Source organism: Malus sylvestris, chromosome 12 (genome assembly GCF_916048215.2).
Source record: "Malus sylvestris chromosome 12, drMalSylv7.2, whole genome shotgun sequence".
NCBI classification, from domain to species: Eukaryota; Viridiplantae; Streptophyta; class Magnoliopsida; order Rosales; family Rosaceae; genus Malus; species Malus sylvestris.
The window spans coordinates 31991213-32011305 of record NC_062271.1 but is presented as its reverse complement, the minus strand read 5'-3'; the positions used below and the strand labels follow the sequence as shown (position 1 = coordinate 32011305).

General features: G+C 37.5%; 3 protein-coding genes and 1 pseudogene across 6 annotated transcripts; 3 read left to right on the top strand and 1 right to left on the bottom strand.

Moving 5' to 3' along the window:
* Positions 1–1091: 1091 nt before the first annotated feature.
* Positions 1092–4844, bottom strand: LOC126593273 (eukaryotic translation initiation factor 3 subunit B-like). Its single transcript, XM_050259298.1, has 11 exons — positions 4581–4844; positions 4136–4373; positions 3876–4022; positions 3656–3784; positions 3415–3543; positions 3249–3332; positions 3050–3174; positions 2766–2964; positions 2101–2651; positions 1913–2021; positions 1092–1609 (listed from the first exon to the last, which is right to left on the bottom strand). The coding sequence occupies exons 1-11, from the start codon at positions 4700–4702 to the stop codon at positions 1274–1276; spliced, it is 2169 nt and encodes a 722-aa protein (XP_050115255.1). The 5' UTR covers positions 4703–4844; the 3' UTR covers positions 1092–1273.
* Positions 4845–6575: 1731 nt separating this feature from the next.
* On the top strand, positions 6576–10136 carry LOC126592445 (uncharacterized; annotated as a pseudogene).
* Positions 10137–11894: 1758 nt separating this feature from the next.
* On the top strand, positions 11895–14893 carry LOC126593717 (probable UDP-arabinopyranose mutase 5). 3 transcript variants are annotated; one of them, XM_050259826.1, is made up of 3 exons: positions 11895–12288; positions 13367–13444; positions 13544–14893. In XM_050259826.1, the coding sequence occupies exon 3, from the start codon at positions 13676–13678 to the stop codon at positions 14729–14731; it is 1056 nt and encodes a 351-aa protein (XP_050115783.1). In that variant the 5' UTR covers positions 11895–12288; positions 13367–13444; positions 13544–13675; the 3' UTR covers positions 14732–14893. The 3 variants fall into 3 exon arrangements, with proteins under 3 accessions (XP_050115783.1, XP_050115781.1, XP_050115782.1); XM_050259824.1 differs by having other exon boundaries at positions 13304–13444; XM_050259825.1 differs by lacking the exon at positions 11895–12288 and adding an exon at positions 12311–12449 and having other exon boundaries at positions 13315–13444.
* Positions 14894–16420: 1527 nt separating this feature from the next.
* On the top strand, positions 16421–19165 carry LOC126592591 (uncharacterized protein At4g13230-like). 2 transcript variants are annotated; one of them, XM_050258341.1, is made up of 4 exons: positions 16421–16608; positions 16837–16896; positions 16991–17176; positions 18756–19165. In XM_050258341.1, exons 1-4 carry the CDS (start codon positions 16483–16485, stop codon positions 18792–18794), a joined length of 411 nt encoding a protein of 136 aa, XP_050114298.1. In that variant the 5' UTR covers positions 16421–16482; the 3' UTR covers positions 18795–19165. The 2 variants fall into 2 exon arrangements, with proteins under 2 accessions (XP_050114298.1, XP_050114297.1); XM_050258340.1 differs by lacking the exon at positions 18756–19165 and having other exon boundaries at positions 16422–16608; positions 16991–17593.
* The last annotated feature ends 928 nt before the right edge of the window (positions 19166–20093 follow it).

Genomic DNA, 20093 nt, shown 5'->3' with positions numbered 1-20093 from the left:
ATTTGGAAAAATAACCACAATTTGAACCTCATATAGATTTATAGCCACCCTTTTAAATTTATGATAATTATAACCAAAAGTTGACATAAAAATACTAATATACCCTTAAAATTACCAAAACGCAAAATTAAAATATGCAAACCACTGTAGACGGATTCAACGAATTCCCCTTCCCCTTCAATTGGATTCGAAGTCAGAGCCTTCGAACACAAAATTCCTAAATCCTTTAAGCTATCACATTTCAAGCTCTTTTAGTTCTTCTTCAATCCTATATGAATCTAATTGACGATTTTGGTCTTCTGTTTTTTCTTTTTCTACTCCCCATTCTTTTACTTATGTCTTCCAATACTTAACAACGTTCTGAACAAAAAAAATTGGTAGAAGTGGGTCTTTTTATTGGCTTTCTTCCAAGTTTATGATGGAATAAATCAAAATTAACAAATTCTATTTGTTTCGTCAAATTTCAAGATGGAAAATAATTTGGGGATTCACAAATGGTGCCAAAAGGAATAAAGTTGAACCCAAATCAGCGATCTGGGGACTAGGAATTTTGTAGCCCCTCTGGTTTGTTTTCAAATCTTTTTTTATCTTGAAGGTCGATTTTTTCATGGTTAAGAGCAGCAAATGAGGAAGGTTTTAGCCATTAGGGGTATTTTAGTACTTTTATATCAACTTTTGGTTATAATTATTATAAATTTAACATTGTGGCTATAATTCTATATGGGATCTAAATTCTGGTTATTTTTCCAAATTTCCCATATATTTAACCAATGAAAATTTTAAAATACGTGATGTCGTGTAATTGATCTGGAGATATATTTAACCAATGAAAATTTTAAAATACGTGCCATGTAATTGATATTGGATTCCACAATAATTTTAGGAGGGAGTAGGTAAGTCCTTCATTTCACTTGCCTCTAAACTTTTGGTTTAGTTTATAGGTTTGTTAACCTGCTCGCCCTGCACCGGATGAATGGTGCGTTGGGCATGCTGCAAGTGTCAAGGACCCAACAACGAAGGATCAAACAGACGAGGATTCCAGCTAAACAGAAACAAAAAGCAATACTAACAACGTAACGTAGATATAGCACTGGAAGTCTGAAACAAAATTATAAGGCTTTCGGTCAATCACATTAGTTCACGAACAAAAACAGAACATGGAAGATCAAAATTCCTCCAAAAGCTCTAAGGCATAATTTAAAGATGTACTTAATACAGTGTTCAAAAGGCAAATCTAGATTCATAAACTCCAAAATTATAATCAGAACACTACTCATTCTTCGAAGCTGACGACCTCCTCTACCTGGTTTATCACCTCCTCGACCTCAATAGCTTTAGCCTCGTACTCCTCTTCCTCATCACTTGCTTCTCCGTCCCTAAGATTTTTCCTTGCCTCTTTCTCTTCTTCGTGCCTCTGCTTCCAGTGAGCCACCCACTTCTCCCATTCCTCCTTCAACATTCTTCTCTTCTCACGATCCTGCTCGCTCAAGAAGATTGAAACATCTTGGTCCTCAGCCTCGTACTTCTTGCTGTACTTCTTCAAGTTCTTTGCAATCTCCTCCTCTTTCTCAGGAGTCAGCAATGATGGTGGCCTTGGGCGCCATAAGAACTACAACAAAGGGCTTAGCAGTTAGAGCATGACATCTATTACAACTAGAATTTATCTACTATCACAAAGGGCTAGTACTTCCAAATCTATCATCACAAACTTCATCATACACCACTACGACATTACAATGAGAAAGAATAATTCGTAAAGTAAAACTATTTTAGACCCAATTTCTTCATTTCTTTTTCTGTTGTAAGAACCTTGATGTAATAGAGATGATTAAAGTTTTTTAAAGAATGAGTAACATGACAAAAATAATGAGCATGCGAATAAGATTTAGTGCCTCCTCTATAATGGCGTTACCTGAAAGAAATGATCCTTTAGTGTCCGATAAAGTAGCTTGCCATTGAATGTCCAGATGTTGAAGCCGTTCTCCATCTCATGGACTGAGGTCACTGCAGTAGCTACGTATCTGAAAGACAAAATTAGCATGTAAAAAATCAGGACGTAAGTAAGAAGCCAACGGAATAGTAAGAGATCCAAAATTATACCTTCCAGTCGGATCCCATTCAATATCTGTCGCCATGAAATGTTCAGCGGTGGCCATGGTTTCCAGCTCATCGACATTGTAAAACTCTAGCTGCCCATTAAAACCTTTCAATCCTGCCAAAATGATGAAGCGCCCGGTAGGTGACCAGTAGAGAGCATTTGCCTGCTTTCCTTTGAGAGTAGTGAGCTTCGAAACACGGCCAGTATTGTGAGCACTTCGCATGGAGTAGAAACTTATGTCGGGCCTTGGGTTGTTATTCGCGTTCGTGTTATCACAATGAATTACTGCGAACCTGTGGCCCTTAGGCTCCCAAGCGAATGCAATAATTTTGTCATTTTTATTCTCCAATTCCAAGACTTCAATAGGAATGTCCCGCTCCTTGATTCTGAAAAGCTCAAATCCAGTGTATGTGCTTTTCTTTGTTTTGGTGTAGCGATCAACTTTAACAGCTAGATACTCCCCGTTGCTCTGCCAGTACATTTTGCAATCGCTGACGCTGAAAAGATTCTTCTGCCTCAACTCCTCCTTAGAGGGGATTTGAACAAGACTCACCTATTTGTATCAGTGAAGCATTGGTTTAACTACCCTGAAGTGAAATACAGAAAAGGGAAAAAAGAAAAGACCAAATCTAGCAAAACAGACAGTAAAATGAAACAAGATACACACCCTCGCAGGCTGGTTGCCACCACCCAGTTCAGGAACAAATAGCGCAAGAATTGGATCAGTTGGTGACCAACTGAAGTCCATAACATTTTCCACCTTCATTGACTTTTTGTCTACAAGGGAAAATGTCTCCGTTTCATATACAGAGATGACGTTTTTTCCCATTCTGGCAAAGTACTTGTCATCTTTTCCCCCGGCCCATCTGCAAATTTAAGAGAAAATGTGAAGGCATTAGAATACTGAGCAACACAAACTCTCAAATTCACATTTGTGTCATATAAACTTACTTGAAAACAGGCCAAGACACCCCGGCAACACCTCCAGCTCCTCCAATAGCAAAATCATCTGGGCTTCCTTTAAAATCTCTCATTACTTTTCCGGTCCTCACATCAAAAATGTTTATCACTACCCTCTGCAAAATAACTTCACATTAGAAACAGAAACAAGGCAAAAGAAAAATCATAAAAAGTACTGAATCTCACTCACATTTGCATCACGAGGATTGCTTGGTTCATGGCTGCTGTAAGTCACCAAGTATTTCTCACCAGGTGAGAAATCAATCAGTCGAACCTGCAGTTGACAGTTAGAGGTAAGTACCCAAAAAAATAAATACAAATACTAATTAAAATTGTAACCAAAAACCAAAAACAACCTGGGAATGAGCATAACGCATCAGACGATTGAACGTAGAGGCGCCTCCCCAGACTGCAACACCCAGTCTGTGAACAGTGGCCAGGTAAGTCCCTAGAGGGGACCACTGCACGAAGCTCTCAGTCCAGAACTGTAACAGACAATACATATGATTATTCGCGATTGAAATATTCAATATAAGAGAAGTGACTGTTTAGAATAAAAAATTAACAATGTGTAAGGGGAAATACACATCCACTTACAGTGCGTTTGTAGAACGGTTCTGGCTTCAGGTGCCTTGCATCATTCCATAGCACTTCTGTGTCCGCACCATAACGAATGACCATTTGGTCCCTGGCCTTTTCGTCAGTCAGCCACTGTTGAAGGTTTTCCTGTAATGATGTCCAAGGAGATAATATAATAAATACTAGAGCTTATTTTCAATGCATGATAGCCAAAAGTGATTGATTAGAGCATAATTACCCCTGGAGTATACGGTTTACTTTCAGGAGGGGCCCATTGATCCGGAACTTTCATGAACCGATCAAAGTCGTCAAACATGTTCACAACAAAAATATGTGATCGATCCAGCTTGTATCCATGAGTCCTCTCTTTGGCAAGCTCAGCTTCCTACAATTACAACAAAGCAAGTTCACATATCAATCATTCACACCTATCAATCGGCCAAATTTCGTTTGAAACACAAAAGACGCACAAAATGTCATTTCTAAGAGAAAAGATACCTGAGGAGTATTAAACTCAAGGAAGCAATAACCCAAGGTTTTATTGGTTTCGGGGTCAAGAGGCATCCAAAAGCCATCGTCTTTGATCACACCAATCTGACTGTAGATTTTACGAATGACGTTTTCGAGTTTCTCAAACTTTTCCAAAGGAACAACAGGGAGGTTATCAACAACAATTATGCTGCCAAACCCTGAGTCCAACTCCGAATTGTCCACTTTGTATACATCCTCATCGTCACTACGCAACCATAAATATAAATCAATCAACTAATTCAAATAAACATTCAAATCACGCTGCTACAGAGCAAAAACACAAAATTTATGAATTCCAAACAGCGAAATCTTGCTATCAAATTCGTGGAAACGATAGGGTTCCGGAAAAAACGAATCATGCTATCAAATCAAATCTCTGGAAAGTTAGGGATTGGTTCGGAGCTAGGGTTACCTGATAATGCCAAAGTCTTCGCCGGGAGGGAGGCGGATGGAATCGAGGTCGAGCTGCGAGAGGTCAATTCCGATTCGGGCCGCCGTCGCCTCTATGTCGTTGTACGCCATGACGTCCGCCATGTTTATGTCGGAGAAGCCGGAGATTCGAGAGGGCTCGCGCAGCAGTGCAGCGGAGGTGGAGAGTGCTTTTTAGGGTTTTGTTGCGACTGTGTGCGTAAGCTGTCGTTTGCGTTGCGGATGCGTTTGCCTTTTCTCGGTTCCTACGAAATAAAACGAAACTATAAATATTAATGTTTATTTTCAAGCCCAACAAAATAAGGCCACGACTATCATGGGCCTAGAAATTGTCCCCAAAACTGTGGAGCTAGAGCCCAATAAATACTAGCCACGTGCGCGAGTCTAAAGGTGCCCAGTCGGAATGTGTTTTAGGATTGAATAATGTTACGTAGATTAAATTTTTAAAATCAAATTACAAATCAAATGACGTGTCATCAATAAAAAACAAGCATCTTAATCGACATTTAATTATTAATCCAATCATCTACAACCACATTATTTAGTTTGCAAATTTGGTTTAAAAAATTTAGTCTACTTAGTATTACTGTTTAGGATTTGTTTGAAATTTCTTTTGAAAAATAACAAACGCTTCTAATTGCAATTAGTAAAAAAACGAAAACGGTTCTCGTTGTAAAAGCATTTTTGGATTCATAAAAAGGTTTCTCAGTATCCGCTTGTGTGTAGTAGGAAAAACTTTTAAGAGTTTTAGGTCATGGAAGGGTGTTTATGAAGTGATTGTTTGTGCTTTTTCGAAAAGCAATTAATTTTTAATAAAATTTATACATATTCATAATAAAAATGTTATATAATAAGTGTTTTTAACATAAACAATTCGCAAAGCGTAAAAAAATTAAGAGCATTCAAGGACTAAACAGTTTTAGAAATTCAAGTGACATTGATTCATTGTAATTTTTCCTTGAATTTTTAGAGAGAGTCTAGATCGTCCAGCGAAATTCATGAATGAAACAAAATCGAAAACTGCAGAAGATAAGAAAATGAAGAAAGAAGCTGAAGATGTAAACTCACTTGGTCTACAGACTACTTTTATTTTGTTCATTCACGTCTAAAGCCCGGAGAAAAGCAGCATCAATATTGGATGCGATTTCGTAGAAGATTAGAATGTCACTACTGTTTGTTATCAAGGAAGACAGATTAGTCTAGTCTTATATGGTATCAAGGAAGATAGATTAGTCTGTCATTAATATATGGTTTTATCCACATGACGTCATTGTTTTGTATTAAATTTGAACTTGAAGTATACATTATTTGGAAAAAAGTTGTTAGGGAGACTCTCTCAACAATTAAACTCTCCATGAACTCTCTTTTAGCTCATGTTTTTTGCATAATATTTTATAACGTTAAACTATCAGCCGTGTTTAAAATTTATTCAATATGGTCGATATTTTGATGGAAATATTTCCAAAAAATCAGATAAAGATATAGAAGTCTATTCTAAACTTCAACTCATATTGAAGCAACAAAGTTTAGGCTAAAATTGACATATTGTCGATATTTCTTACACTTTTGTTAAATATTGAAAAAATTATTATATTTCGTCAAAGCCAATGTTTGACAAAAAGTTTCATTTTAAATTTTCATGCTTGTCATCAAAAGCAACCGATATCGATATTTGATATATTCATCTATATTTTCACAAATTTATATATCAATAGTTTCACTCATATTGATATTTTTGACTATCATATAGCAGAGCGTACATAAGAGTCTCATTTTGACAGAGTTTTCTTATATGGCCTGACTAGTTTGTGGATTTTTTTGCCCAGTCAGAGGCCTTGGTGCAGGTGGTGTTGTCATGTGCAGCCACGTTGAGGACAATTATATGATCATATCCGTCTGCATGTCGCATGCAGATTTTTCTCAAGTTCTCAACGCGTGTCATCCGCCGTCTGCTTTTAAACCCTTCCTCTCCTACGAGTCATTTTTATTAGGGTTTTTGTTGCATATTTATATATGCTTTCACCTCAGCCGAAGAGCTTTTTCTGCTGGTAATTATAAATCTCCAATAGTTTTTAATTTACTTAGCTAATTAATTCATACCTGTTCTAAATTCTAATAGCCGGATTTACCATGGAATCAACTCAAGCTAAGTAGCAGCTCGCACTGATCGATCAGGTAATTAACTTTTGATTTTCATCATTTTTTCCGAGCATCATCACATCTTTTAATTATTTAATCACTCAAAAGTTGAATGAGAAAAATCAATGATTTATATTGGAATTATTTTATCATGTTTGTTAATTTCGATCTTTGTTTTTAATTTAGTTTTGATTATTTTGGACCTTGCTTACTGAATGATGCCTTTCAACTGTTGGAGGAATTTGAATTTTGAACTCTTGTTTAGATTTTTTCAATCAATTTCAATTGTAACAGGGAATTTATGTATCTCTATTTAGAAATTCCCTCTAAATTCTAAGTTTATTTTCTTCATCGAAACTCAAAATTCAAATAATTAACTGGTAATAAAATGGTTGCTATATTTGTATCCATAGGCCATGGAAGATCCAAGTGGGGAGTCCGAGCTGGAAGAAGACTTTCCAGAAGCAAACTGTGGTAAGATGAGGTGGATCTTGAACAAAGGATGGGGACTTGGGAAGAAAGTTCTGGTGACTGGTTTGGTAATTTCTTCTGCCCCAATTGTTCTTCCGCCGCTTGTGGTTATTTCCGCAATTGGGCTTGCCCTTTCTGTTCCATCCGGCATTATCTTGGCAAGTTATGCTTGCAGTGAGAAGATCATGAGCAAGTTACTTCCATATAGTGAGCCGCCTCCTTTGTTGGAAAATAATGTAACGTTAATGTCGAATAACGAAGAATTGCAGCATGACGAGGAATGGGAACGGGGTATGTGGGTAGGAGCGAAGACTGATATCGAAAAGGAAGAAGGATGGGATTGGACGGATCGACTCGAAGGCCGTGAGATGAGAGTTGAATTTGTTGATGAGGAAACTGGTGACATTATTGAGGAGGCTGCGCAAGGAAATGTAACTGAAGATGTGGGTGAAATTGAATTTGTAGAAGAAAATGGATATGAGAGGGACGTAGATGAGTCTACGGATGAGGAGGAAAAGCTAATATTGGATAGTATTTATGAGGTGAAAATTAAAGGATTGAGTGAGGATTTTAAGGATGATTCCGTACTAGATGAGAATCAAGTCGATGAGGTGTGTGGATTAGTGTTCAATGTAATTGAGGGTGATGTGCAAATGGGAGTGATACCCACTGAAGGGACTACCGTAGCAATCAAAGAAAGCGAGGGTCAAGAAAGAGTAAATGATATAGTAGAAGAGGCGGAGTTGGTGGAAGAGACGAGGGGCTTGCTAGAAAAAATTAGGGATGAAGGCAACACTGATAATGCAATGGAGATGGACAAGCGGTATGTGGGAGAAAGTGAAGGAGGTGGGGAGCTAATCAATCAAAAAGTTGGTTCAAATGCTGAAGAGATTGAGATACCAGTTGAAGCTAGAATTGCTGACATTGGATCGCAAGAATCAACTAATACCAGGGAAGGTGGAGTTGGGGACGTTCCAGAGGTATGCAAGGATTCCAAGAAATGAGATTTGCTAACGATGCAAAGACCGTTTATGAGGATGTCAAACCGGTTAGAGATATTGGGAGTGTTTCGGAAAGCAAGAATGCAGAGAATGATTTAGCAGCCGAGAAGCCAATAGGGGAAACCAAGAATAATGTTAAAGACGTTTTAGTGGAAGAAAAATCAAGGGCAAAAACAAGGAATTTGAAGCCTTTGGCGAGCAGCTTCACGGAAGACAAGCAAAAGTTTGTGATAAACAAAGAGGAAATGGTACAAGGAAGGAGAACCGATGATACAATCAATGAATTAGAGTTTCAGTTGATTAGAGAGAAGGAAATTGTGGTTTCAAATGCAGATGCAAGAGAGATTGCTGATGAAAGCGGGCTTCATTTGTTTGATGAGAAGAATCAATCTGGTCAGCAAGACTGGCATTCTTCTTATGGAATTTCTCAAGGTAAAGTTTTTAAACCAATCCTCATAGGAATTTCATGTTTTGGGGTTTCTTTCCTTTACAAATAAGGGAAAATAGCTACGATAAACATATTTAGACAATTGGTTTACATATATGATCATTTTTCAGTAACAACATATCATATTTCGGCTACATAACATAACACAATACAACAATGATATAATGAAGCATAATAAACAGTGATCATTTTTGTAGTTAAATGTCAAAATATGTATATTGCAACTAATTTGCCTTTTTGTTCCCTAATCCACAAATTCTAATGCTGACTCAATCTTTAGAATGTGCAGGTCATGTGGGTGATGAAGGTGCAGATTATGCAGAGCTTCCCATTTCAAGCATTGCACGTGAATCTACAGATTCTGGAATATCATCCGGAAAGGACATTACAATGCCTTCAAATGGGGTTAGAGCTTAATTTATGTCTTTCAAAGATTAGCTAATTTCTTATGTACTAGCTCATAAATTTCTGGGGGAAACAATCTTTACATCGATTTATTCTCCACATAATGTTCATGGTGAGTCTATTTGCATGCTTAGGCAATATTGTTTGTAGGCTACTCAATTACATTGTTACATTACAAGTTTTACCTAGAATGCCAGAAATTATACGACACTGTTTGCAAAACAACACAAGTAAATTGACATTTAACATGATAAAAAAGAAAGTCTGTTTGCAAAGCGACATAAGTCGATTGACATTTAACAGGATAAAAAAGGAAGTGTACACCAAATGCAATGAAAATAAGAGAATCTATATGTTTCGTAGATTATTGAGTTGTTGGCAATTATTTAGACTGGATATCACTGCTTTACAGATATTGTACCTATCGAAGAAGTGTATTTGTACTTCAATTTGTTTCTATAATGTAGCGTCACGATGGCTGAGTTAATTGATTTATTGCATCTGTAATCTAATGTGATTGATAGCTGAGTTAATTGACTTGCATCTGCAGGTACTGTATGATGAGACGAAAATATGGGCGAAGATCGACGCTATACGAAGTATAGTCGGATACAAGGGCACACCCCACGCAACATGCATAGAGGAACTGAAGGCTCTTTACCTCTTCACAGGTGTGGAACACCCTACAGTATCATTTAGTGACCCTCCTGATCTCGCACAGATTAATCACAAACTTCGCTTTCTCATGTCCATAATCGGAGTTAAATTGGACTCGTGAATTGCTGGCGGCTTGTACTTGCAGATTTTTTGTTGTCCGTTTCCGGTTTGATGTCACACTAAGAGCCTTAGTAGAGTTAGATTGTGTGTATTGGTTTAGCATTTGTTTGCTGCAGATGCCAGAAAACCTTTTGATCCAAAGTTTGTGCTCCCCGCAATCTAGAAACTGTTAAGGTTTCCCATCCTCTGCCATTTCATCGGCAAGCCTCCCGTAGTGTTCTGCAGTCTTGGAAATCGAAGCTATCTGTAAGAGTTGTATTTTTGGCTGTACTAGTGCAAATTTCTTCTTTGCTTCTCATGTCGCTTTCTTCTGTAGTTCCTTTTTTGGGCTTTAAATCTGTTTACTTAACTTCTTAAAGGTCTTACGAGTTAAAATTGACCAGGTGTGGAACGGTACAAACTAAACGCAAAAATGTTAGTCTTATTCAAATTTTTTATACCCCATTTGTAGATCTCTTAATAAATATCGGATCTACATGTGTTGATGAGTCACATATCTATAGTATAAAAAAATTTGGTAAGTGCAGTATTGCTCAACTAAACATAACAAAATGGACACTGCTCGGTTTTTTCCGTTAGTATAAAAAATTTGGTAAGTGTAACATTGCTCAACTAAACATAACAAAAATGGATACTGCTCGGCTTTTTCCATTTTTAATATAAGAAGTTGTTCTTCCTTAAGAGTTTTAAATGCCTAAATGGACGATGTTCTTTAGGAATTGTTGGTTTGAGAGTGATTTTTTACTCTCTTATTTTTGCATATTGAACTTCCCTTTTCCTTTCGTTCTTGGATTGGATGTAACATTAAACTTGAAAATATAATTAAGCAGAAGAGGTTAGAAGAACAAAAGGAAGTACGAAAATTAATTACCAAAAGGAAGTAACAAAATTGGTTTTTTTTTAAGAGTAATAAGAGCCTAAATCTAAAGGACCTTTATAACAAGTGGATATATTAACTCTGTAAAAAATAAACAAAAGATACATTATTTCTGCTAAAACTAATTAATATGCACTTTATTTTTTGTAAGAGTAAACTATTAGATACATTGTTTATTGTAAAAATCAAACAATAGTTACATAATTAACCGTGTTGTTTTCTCCCTCAAAGAGTTGATCATTTATTTTATTAAGTATCAAATTGAACTGAGTAATTGAAATCACCTATGAAACTCAAATGTTGCACCGTGCAAATCTACTTTCTATACAAAATTGGAATTATACTCAATTTTCTTGACAAAAATACTTACGTTAAGTAGAACTTCATTGGTTTTGCAACTAATAAATATATAGTGGGTGTTGACAAAAAATCGTTGCATAAAAAATAAAAAATAAATTATTAAGAAGGGGAGGGAGGGAAGGGATATAAATCATTACTAAATTTTTGAAAAGGAAAGAGTTTCAAAGACGCATAGATAAAACGCAACACTATAAATCTGCTCTTATTTACTAAGATACTAGGCTAAACAGGTTTGTTTGATAAGTGTTTTTAAAACAATGAGAGTGTTTAAAAAAAAATTGAAACTAATCTTTAGTAAAAATACAAGTTAACCATGAAAAAGAACTTGAAGTGCTTCCGATAAGAAGCATTGGAGGAATTGCTTCAAATGTTTTTGGAATCCAAAAATATTTTTTTCTAAAAACACTTGCAATCGTTTTCAAGTACTGACCATCTCCAAAGGAGATGTAAAAAATGCCATATAGATATATAACAGTAACAAATGATGTAACATTTACTTTAACCGAAATGTCAAGGATGACATGGAAAAGAAGACTAAGCTGAGATGGACAAGAAGATGTCAAATTTGAATAAATTTGATTTTTACTATTTTCAAAGACATTCCATTTGTCTTACCTTAAATCTTAATATATTTAAATATTATTTTATTATTTTTAAACCAATAACAACCTAACTTTAATTATTTTTGTTTAGAAAATTGTCAAACAAACAAATCAACCATCAAATTTAAATTTAAAATTTCGAATTTAACATCTTCTTTAAAATGCTCTTATCAAACGGCAAAAATAAAACTTCATCCAGAGTATCCAAAGTTTAAAATAAATGTGTCGGTTACACGTGCGAACGCAAGTGACGAGCATACGCAAAATCACAGGTGGCCAATGGCCATGAGAGACGGAGAAAGCCACAGTCCGACATCTCGAAATCTAAGAAGTCCTCTTCCTTCTCTCCATCTTCCCTGCAGTCTCTGCAATCCCGGACAAATCACGTTGGACCATTTCTTCTCTGCTATTAATTTTCTAGAGAGAGAAAAAGATATAGAGAGAGAGTGATTTCAAATTTTCTATGCACAAATATCCATGTTCATACGAATGAGTGAATGAGAACTCCGCCTTCACTGCTATCTCTCACCATTGACTCAGCTCTCCTCAACCTCCCCAGCATATCCGATCTCTCTCCTCTCCCTGACCACATCCTCCTCGATCTCTTTCTGGTACTCTCTCTCGTCCTTTATTTCTTCCTTCATCTTTTCAGCTTTACATGACCAATTTGTAATTTGGTGTTCTTGTTCTTGATTTTACCGCGAAAGTAACTTCCTTTGGGGTCTCAAATGGATTGCTTTTTGGTTTTGGGGAAATGGGAAGGCTTGATTTGGTGAGATCCGAATTGGGTTTGTCTTAGTTTTTGAAATTTGATGTTAATCGATATGGGTTGGATGAATTGCTGATATGCATGAATGATGTTAGGGTTTTCTACGTCTTTTGGAATTCAGGGTTGTTTCGTAATAGCATATGTATGTTGTCATCCTGCAAACATTTCCTGAATTATTCCTTTTAAAGATTTCGTTCTCGCAATTTATCTGTCTAACCTTGGTAATGTTGAAGATGACTAGCTTCCTGAATCTTGGAGTGCTACCTGTATGTCATTTAAATGTGATGACTTTGCCAATGTTTATATTCGATCTGTTCATCGTGTGGCTTTGTTGTTGTTGTTGTTCATCGTGTGGCTTCACATGTTCAATCATGGGACTAATGTGGACTGACTATGATCAAGATTTTTGTGTTTCCATCAATATTTTGTAAAAGATTGCTCTCATTGATCACTTGGACATTGTCCATTTAGCAGAGTGAAAATAACAACATCCCCGCCCTCGGACCCCAAAACGATCCCTCTCCCCGTTGTGAAAGATCAGCAAGTTTTTTCTGTATTTGTTTCATTGTGAAACGTTGTGCATGATGAGAATTATGGATTGGAATTTCAAATTTAGCGGAGCTTGACAAATAGCGTTCGATTCTAATAAGTGAAAACTAGAACAGCATTTTTTTATTGTCTGATGATGTAGTCGTTTTTTCCTTCTTGCTTTCTATGCTGCTGTATGGGTTTGAGACATTTGTTGACTTTGTAAGCACACCTTTTTCATTTTGTATTTCTAAGGTCTCTATATGCTCCTTATGCTTTCGTTTTCATGTATGATTATGCTTTTGGTACATGGAATTAGTAACATTCAGTTTAATGGCAGAAAACTTTGAGAGCTGGAAAACTAAATGAGAAAGTGTTGAATCTGTTTGTAGCCACTGGCAAGGATGAAGTCCTTTCATTAATCCAATCACTTAATATTCGGCAGACCCTCACCCCTGTGCTTCCTACCAGTAAGTTTTGTTTGAAAATTTCCGGTGTCCTTCCTTTCCTGTAACCTTTGAACCGTTTTTGCGGGCTTCACTTCTGACCTTCAATAATATCTCTTGCAGGGTGCTCTGAAAAGTTTTGAGATTGGGCGTTATTGTGTGAGCACAGTATATAACATTTTGAAGACAGAGATCAACTAATTAAAGAAATCACGTGCAAGTTTCCTGGTTTGTTCTCACAACTCCTGTTTGAAGATGTCTGATTCAAGCATCAACCCTAGTGAGGTTGACATCGTGATTGCCGCAATCAACTCCGACCTGACACCATTCTTGAATGAATGGAGACCAATATTCTCCCCGTTCCATCTGATTATTGTCAAAGACCCTGATATGGATGGGGAGCTCCATGTTCCAGAAGGATTTAACGTGGATGTCTTTACCAAGTCTGACATAAACCAGATGGTGGGCTCTTCCCATTCCATTCTCTTCTCTGGTTACTCATGCAGATATTTTGGTTATCTAGTCTCAAGGAAAAAATATATTATCTCAATTGATGATGACTGCGTCCCGGCTAAGGACAACAATGGTCATATAGTAGATGTAGTGGCACAGCATATTGCCAATCTCAAAGCTCCAGCTACCCCGTTCTTTTTTAACACACTCTATGATCCATACCAGAAGGGAGCAGATTTTGTTCGTGGTTACCCATTTAGCCTGAGGAGTGGGGTTACATGTGCACTATCATGTGGACTGTGGCTCAATTTGGCAGACTATGATGCACCAACACAGGCCCTCAAGCCAGAGCAGAGGAATTCTCGATATGTGGATGCTGTAATGACTGTTCCGGTGAGATCCTTAATGCCTGTAAGTGGAATCAACATTGCGTTTGACCGTGAGGTGGTGGGACCAGCTTTGTTTCCAGCTTTGAGGTTGTCGGCAGAAGGAAAGATCAGGTGGGAGACAGTGGAAGATATATGGTCCGGAATGTGTGTGAATGTCATATGCGATCACCTGGGAATTGGCGTAAAAACTGGGATACCTTATGTATGGAGAAAGGAAAGAGGCGATGCCATTGAAAGCTTGAAGAAAGAGTGGCAGGGTGTGAAGCTGATGGAGGAAGTGGTTCCTTTCTTTCAGTCAGTTAGGTTACCACGATCAGCCGTGACAGCAGAGGACTGTGTTGTCGACATGGCAAAGGCGGTGAAGGAGCAGTTGGGAAAGGTAGATCCTATGTTTGTTCGTGCAGGTGATGCCATGGCAGATTGGGTGAAGCTCTGGAAGTCGGTGGGATCCAGCACACCGGGAGTTTAATGGCTAAATTTTGATTCAGCCTCTTCTGTTTTTGTTCCTTCTTTTTTCAGTACTGATTTTTCTAAGCTTCTAATGTTGAACTCCCTTGTAACTAACTGATGTTGAAATTATGTGGGTGGAAATAATTGATACCTTGTTTGTTGTCTTCATAAAGACGGTTTATATGATTTGGTCTTTTATGTTTTTCTAATTACTATATTTTTAATAGAACCGATTAATCTATACTAAATTAATCTAAGCTACAGGGAATAAGATTCGTACTTAGGTACAAATAGAGAAAACGTTGCTCAAGCTAACTTGACCTTTACAAGAGAGAATGTTGCTCTAGTTAACTTGACTAAGCTCAAGTTGGCGTGATTTTTTAATTACCTAAAGTGATTCTCGCGCATCTTTTACTTCTCTTGCACACTTGTTTATTTTGAATTTTTGGATTGAATAAATCAAAGGAGAATCAAGAGATAAAAATAAACAAGGTGTGCAAAGAGAAGGGCATACGAAAATCATGCGAAAATCATTTCACACGAGAACTGTTCGAAAACATGTACCAGAGTTAAAGGTAATGACCTAAGGGGAGGGGAAACTATTACAATTTAAGGGAGGAAGAGAGTTTCGAACTTGGAACGCATAGGTGGATTATTCATTATTCCTCGTAGCTCTGCTGTGACTGCTGCCTTCATAGTTGGCCTTTCTTCACCTCTCATCCTTGAGCACTTGAGTGCAACGTTAGCAACTTCCATCAGCTGCTTGACATTTCTGTGTTAATGGCGACTTGATCATCGAGAATGTCGAGCAAACGATCCTCATTCATATGAGAAACAAAATACATTGCCAGATTTCTTTCACACTTCGGCCTTGAAAAACAAATGACCTGCTTACCAGTTAGCAGCTCCACCAAAACGAATCCAAAACTATAAACGTCACTCTTTTCTGTTAGATGGCTACTCTGAGAGTATTCCGGATCCAAATATCCAATTGTTCTCTCGTACTAACGTAGTTAACTGACTCTCATCGATGGGAATAAGCCTCAAAGTTCCAAAGTCGGAGATTTTTGCCGTGTAATCCTCATCCAACAATATATTCGAATTTGCAGTCTTCACATCTCTGTGTATGATAGGTATGAAAGTTTCCGAGTGTAAGTACGAAAGAGCTCCTGAAATCTTTATCACAACTTTAAGACGTGTTTACCACGAAAGAACTGAGGAAGAATCTCCTTGCTTCCGATCATGAATGTGGCTGTAAAGAGTCCCGTTCGTGATGGACTCGTAAACAAGTAAGGGCACTTCCGTCTCCAAACAACAGCCTAAAAGCTTAGTGAAAGATGTTCTTATCGAACTAAGCTACAAGCCTTTCTAGCTTAGGGTTTAGGGCAAAATATTATTAGCTATAAGGCATTTGGCCCTGTGTAGTAATAAGTCATGTCTAAGAACAGTGCCTACTATTTTTTCTAATTAATTAACAATTTAGCAATGAGAAGAAGCGATTGTCCTCAACTAATTATAGTCCTCAGACTAATTTAGTGACAACACTAATGAATCCCATTTCTTCCTGACTGGGTCGTCCTATTGACCGTTAAAGATCAATTTTCTAGCCAACCATTTGCGGAAAATACTCCTCCATGCATTTGCATGCATGCACATCCACACCATCTCACTTCTCTTGCTTCTTTATATACTCGGCTTCCTGCAGCCTCTTACAAATTCAATACAAGAATTAAGAAGAAAATCAACATTAATTAAGAATCGAAAACAGCTATGGCAAGCTTAACTAGTCTGTTTACCACCCTCTCCAAATCCAGCCATGTCGGAGCAGCAATTGCAAGGAACGCCACTTCAACTCCTAGGATTTTTTTGGCTACAGCCCCTAGACGACGTATTCAAGTGAGTTTGAAATATATCATTAAACATGTTCGATTTTATGGTTGTATTTTTTTGTTTTGTTTACACAAGCGATACTGAAGGAGGGGGAATTGAACTCGGGGCCTCGAATGTTCTTAACCAGAGAGCTACGAGCCTTTTCTATTTTATGGTTGTATTAATTTAGTGGAATTGATAACATTATATGTATTGAAGAACATGTATATTTAATTAATTGGTTCATGATCGCAGGCAAGTTCACAGCAAGATGCACCTGCAGTAGAGAATGAAGCTAGGAATGCTGCTGAAAATGTAAAAAACAAGACTTACTCTACCGCGGAGCATATGAATAACCACAAGTTTCTCGGGTTTTTATAGTAATTGACGATTCTTTGTGTGAATGCAGGTTTCGCAGACAACCAAAGACATGGCCGGCAAGGTGTCTGCAACCGCACAAGATGTGTCTGAGAAAGCAAAGCAGACAGCACAAGATGCTTGGAGCCAAGCCAAGGGCACCGCCCAGAAGGCGACAGACACCGTGATGGGCAAGGCCGAAGAATCCAAGGAGTTCGTCAAAGAAAATGCTGAGCAGGTCAAGAAAAGCATGAATACCAAGAAAGAGACCATATAATGCGTCCCGTCCATGTCCATATTTCATTTAACCCTCCTTTTCAAAATTGTGTTATATAAGTATTTCCCATTTCAAATGTATCCACTATTGGAGAAAAACTTACCTACACTACTGGGATGCACGGTGTTCTAGATCAATAACATGACGGCACATGTTTTAGCCTCGTAATTGATCTGAAACACTGCCACCGTAGCTTCCAGTTTCACTTAAGTCCTCCCATTGTTGAGATATTTGTTCCTTTTTTGTTTTGTTTTTTGTTTTTGTTAAATTGGGGTATTGTTCCTTACACTGCAAGAAAGTGTTTGGTCTTTCTCTCTTGTATCAAATGTAAAGGAAATTCAAGTGTCAATAAATCCTTCCCCATTATCCGTACAAATAGTTCAAAAGCTGTTAATTGTTTTGAGTTTTTTTCACCTCAATTTCTGAATAATTTAGATTCATGAGCGGCCACAGCAGAATATTATAAGAAACCCTTGGCACAAGCTCAAGCTGAGAAGGCATTACAGGTTGCTGTAACCATTCACTAGAACTGAAAGCAATCGAATTTTTGCAAATGCGTGCCTTATAGAAACGATTAAGCACAAGGAGCAAAGGATGTCAAGCCAAAATGCATCAAAGGATGCCGAAGTAAAGTATGATCAATTCCAATTTCTTTGTAAAGTGTGATATTTATCATCAGCCAGTATATCTCATTCTCTCCCACAGAAGGAAACATGTTCTGCAGGAGCAGCAAGTTCAAGCTTCACCTACCTTGACCTTTCTTTGCAGGGAAATTCTAACCAAACACTAAACGGGTTATCTATGAAGTATTGCAGGAAACTAGGAATTCGAAATTCTAATTAACAAACATAAAGGGGAAAGGGAAATCCTAAATCAACAAGGAAGATCAAATGTCACCTGATCCTAGTCTATCTGAAGCTGCTCCATTGTAGTAAATACCAAGTTAAGTTTGAAGGGAGACACAGCAGGAATATGCTTAGCAGCACTCGAATCAACCTGAGGATTTCGAACACAAAAATTATATACCAGAAAGCGATCAGAACTCTGCCAAAAATCAAACCCTAACCTGAAAAACCAAACGCAGAGAGTGCAAGTAGCAGCCAAAGCAACAAAGGGGAAATCCTAACTCAACCAGGAAAATTCAAACCAAAACATAAACGAATTATCTGTTAGTGTGTAAATTGTGATCTGGCAGTTGTATTTCTAGCTCAAATGCTAGGATGATTAACTAAATTGTGTGTATGCTTTCTTATCAAGTCTCATAGGTCTTAAACAAGTGAGTGTACTGTTGGATAGTGGCCATGTTGGATAGTGGCCAAATTAGTGGCCTGGCCAACTTGGCATCGCTATTAAACAAAACAAAAGAATGAAAGACAAAATGATGAGGGAACATTATGATGAGAAGACATCATGATTATGTTTCCTTGTTTTGTGGCTTTTTCAAAGCCATAATTATTGGTTTTTTTTTTTCAAGGCCATAATTATTGGCTTTTTCAAGGCCGAAGAATCCAAGGAGTTCGTCAAAGAAAATGCTGAGCAGGTCAAGAAAAGCATGAATACCAAGAAAGAGACCATATAATGCGTCCTGTCCATGTCCATATTTCATTTAACCCTCCTTTTCAAAATTGTGTTATATATGTATTTCCCATTTCAAATGTATCCACTATTGGAGAAAAACTTACCTACACTACTGGGATGCATAGTGTTCTAGATCAATAACATGACGGCACATGTTTTAGCCTCGTAATTGATCTGGAACACTGCCACCGTAGCTTCCCGTTTCACTTAAGTCCTCCCATTGTTGAGATATTTGTTCCTTTTTTATTTTGTTTTTGTTAAATTGGGGTATTGTTCCTTACACTGCAAGAAAGTGTTCGGTCTTTCTCTCTTGTATCAAATGTAAAGGAAATTCAAGTGTCAATAAATCCTTCCCCTTATTATCTGTACAAATAGTTCAAAAGCTGTTAATTGTTTTGAGTTTTTTTCATCTCAATTTCTCAATAATTTAGATTCATGAGCGGCGGCCACAGCAGAATATTATAAGAAACCCTTGGCACAAGCTCAAGCTGAGAAGGCATTAGAGGTTGCTGTAACCATTTACTAGAACTGAAAGCAGTCGAATTTTCGCAAATGCGTGCCTTACAGAAACGAGGAAGCACAAAGGATGTCGAGCCAAAATGCATGCCGAAGTAAAGTATGATCCATTCCAATTTCTTTGTAAAGTGCAATATTTATCATCAGCCAGTATATCTCATTCCCTCCCACGGAAGGAACAATGTTTCTGCAGGAGCAGCAAGGTCAAGCTTCACCTACCTTGACCTTTCTTTGCAGGGAAATTCTAACCAAACACTAAACGGGTTATCTATGAGTATTGCAGGAAACTAGGAATTCGAAATTCTAATTAACAAACATAAAAGGGAAAGGGAAATCCTAAATCAACGAGGAAAATCAAATGTCACCTGATCCTAGTCTATCTGAAGGTGCTCCATTGTAGTAAGTACTAAGTTGAGTTCGAAGGGAGACACCAACAGTTGGAATATGCTTAGCAGCACTCAAATCAACCCGAGGATTTTGGACACAAAAATTATATACCAGAAAGCAATCAGAACTCTGCCAAAGATCAAACCCTAACCTGAAAAACCAAACGCAGAGAGTGCAAGTAGCAGCCAAAGCAACAAAGGGGAAATCCTAACTCAACCAGGAAAATTCGAACCAAAACATAAACGAATTATCTACCCAGAATTAAACAAAACAAGGCATCCTAAATCGTCCAGGAAAATTTTTAAGTAACAAAGAAACATAAAACGAAGGTATACCCTAATTTATCCAGGAAAATCAAACCAAATATATGCTGGAGTTCCGACAACATGAGGAGTCC

Coding starts and splice junctions, on each gene's coding strand:
- LOC126593273 (XM_050259298.1), bottom strand. CDS start 4,702: ATGGCGGACGTCATGGCGTACAACGACATAGAGGCGACGGCGGCCCGA. Junction 3,175..3,248: donor GCAATCCTCGTGATGCAAAT/GTGAGTGAGATT, acceptor GTTATTTTGCAG/AGGGTAGTGATAAACATTTT. Junction 2,652..2,765: donor GTGGCAACCAGCCTGCGAGG/GTGTGTATCTTG, acceptor TGATACAAATAG/GTGAGTCTTGTTCAAATCCC.
- LOC126593717 (XM_050259826.1), top strand. CDS start 13,676: ATGTCTGATTCAAGCATCAACCCTAGTGAGGTTGACATCGTGATTGCC.
- LOC126592591 (XM_050258341.1), top strand. CDS start 16,483: ATGGCAAGCTTAACTAGTCTGTTTACCACCCTCTCCAAATCCAGCCAT. Junction 16,897..16,990: donor CTAGGAATGCTGCTGAAAAT/GTAAAAAACAAG, acceptor GTGTGAATGCAG/GTTTCGCAGACAACCAAAGA. Junction 17,177..18,755: donor TCAAAGAAAATGCTGAGCAG/GTCAAGAAAAGC, acceptor AATGCTGAGCAG/GTCAAGAAAAGCATGAATAC.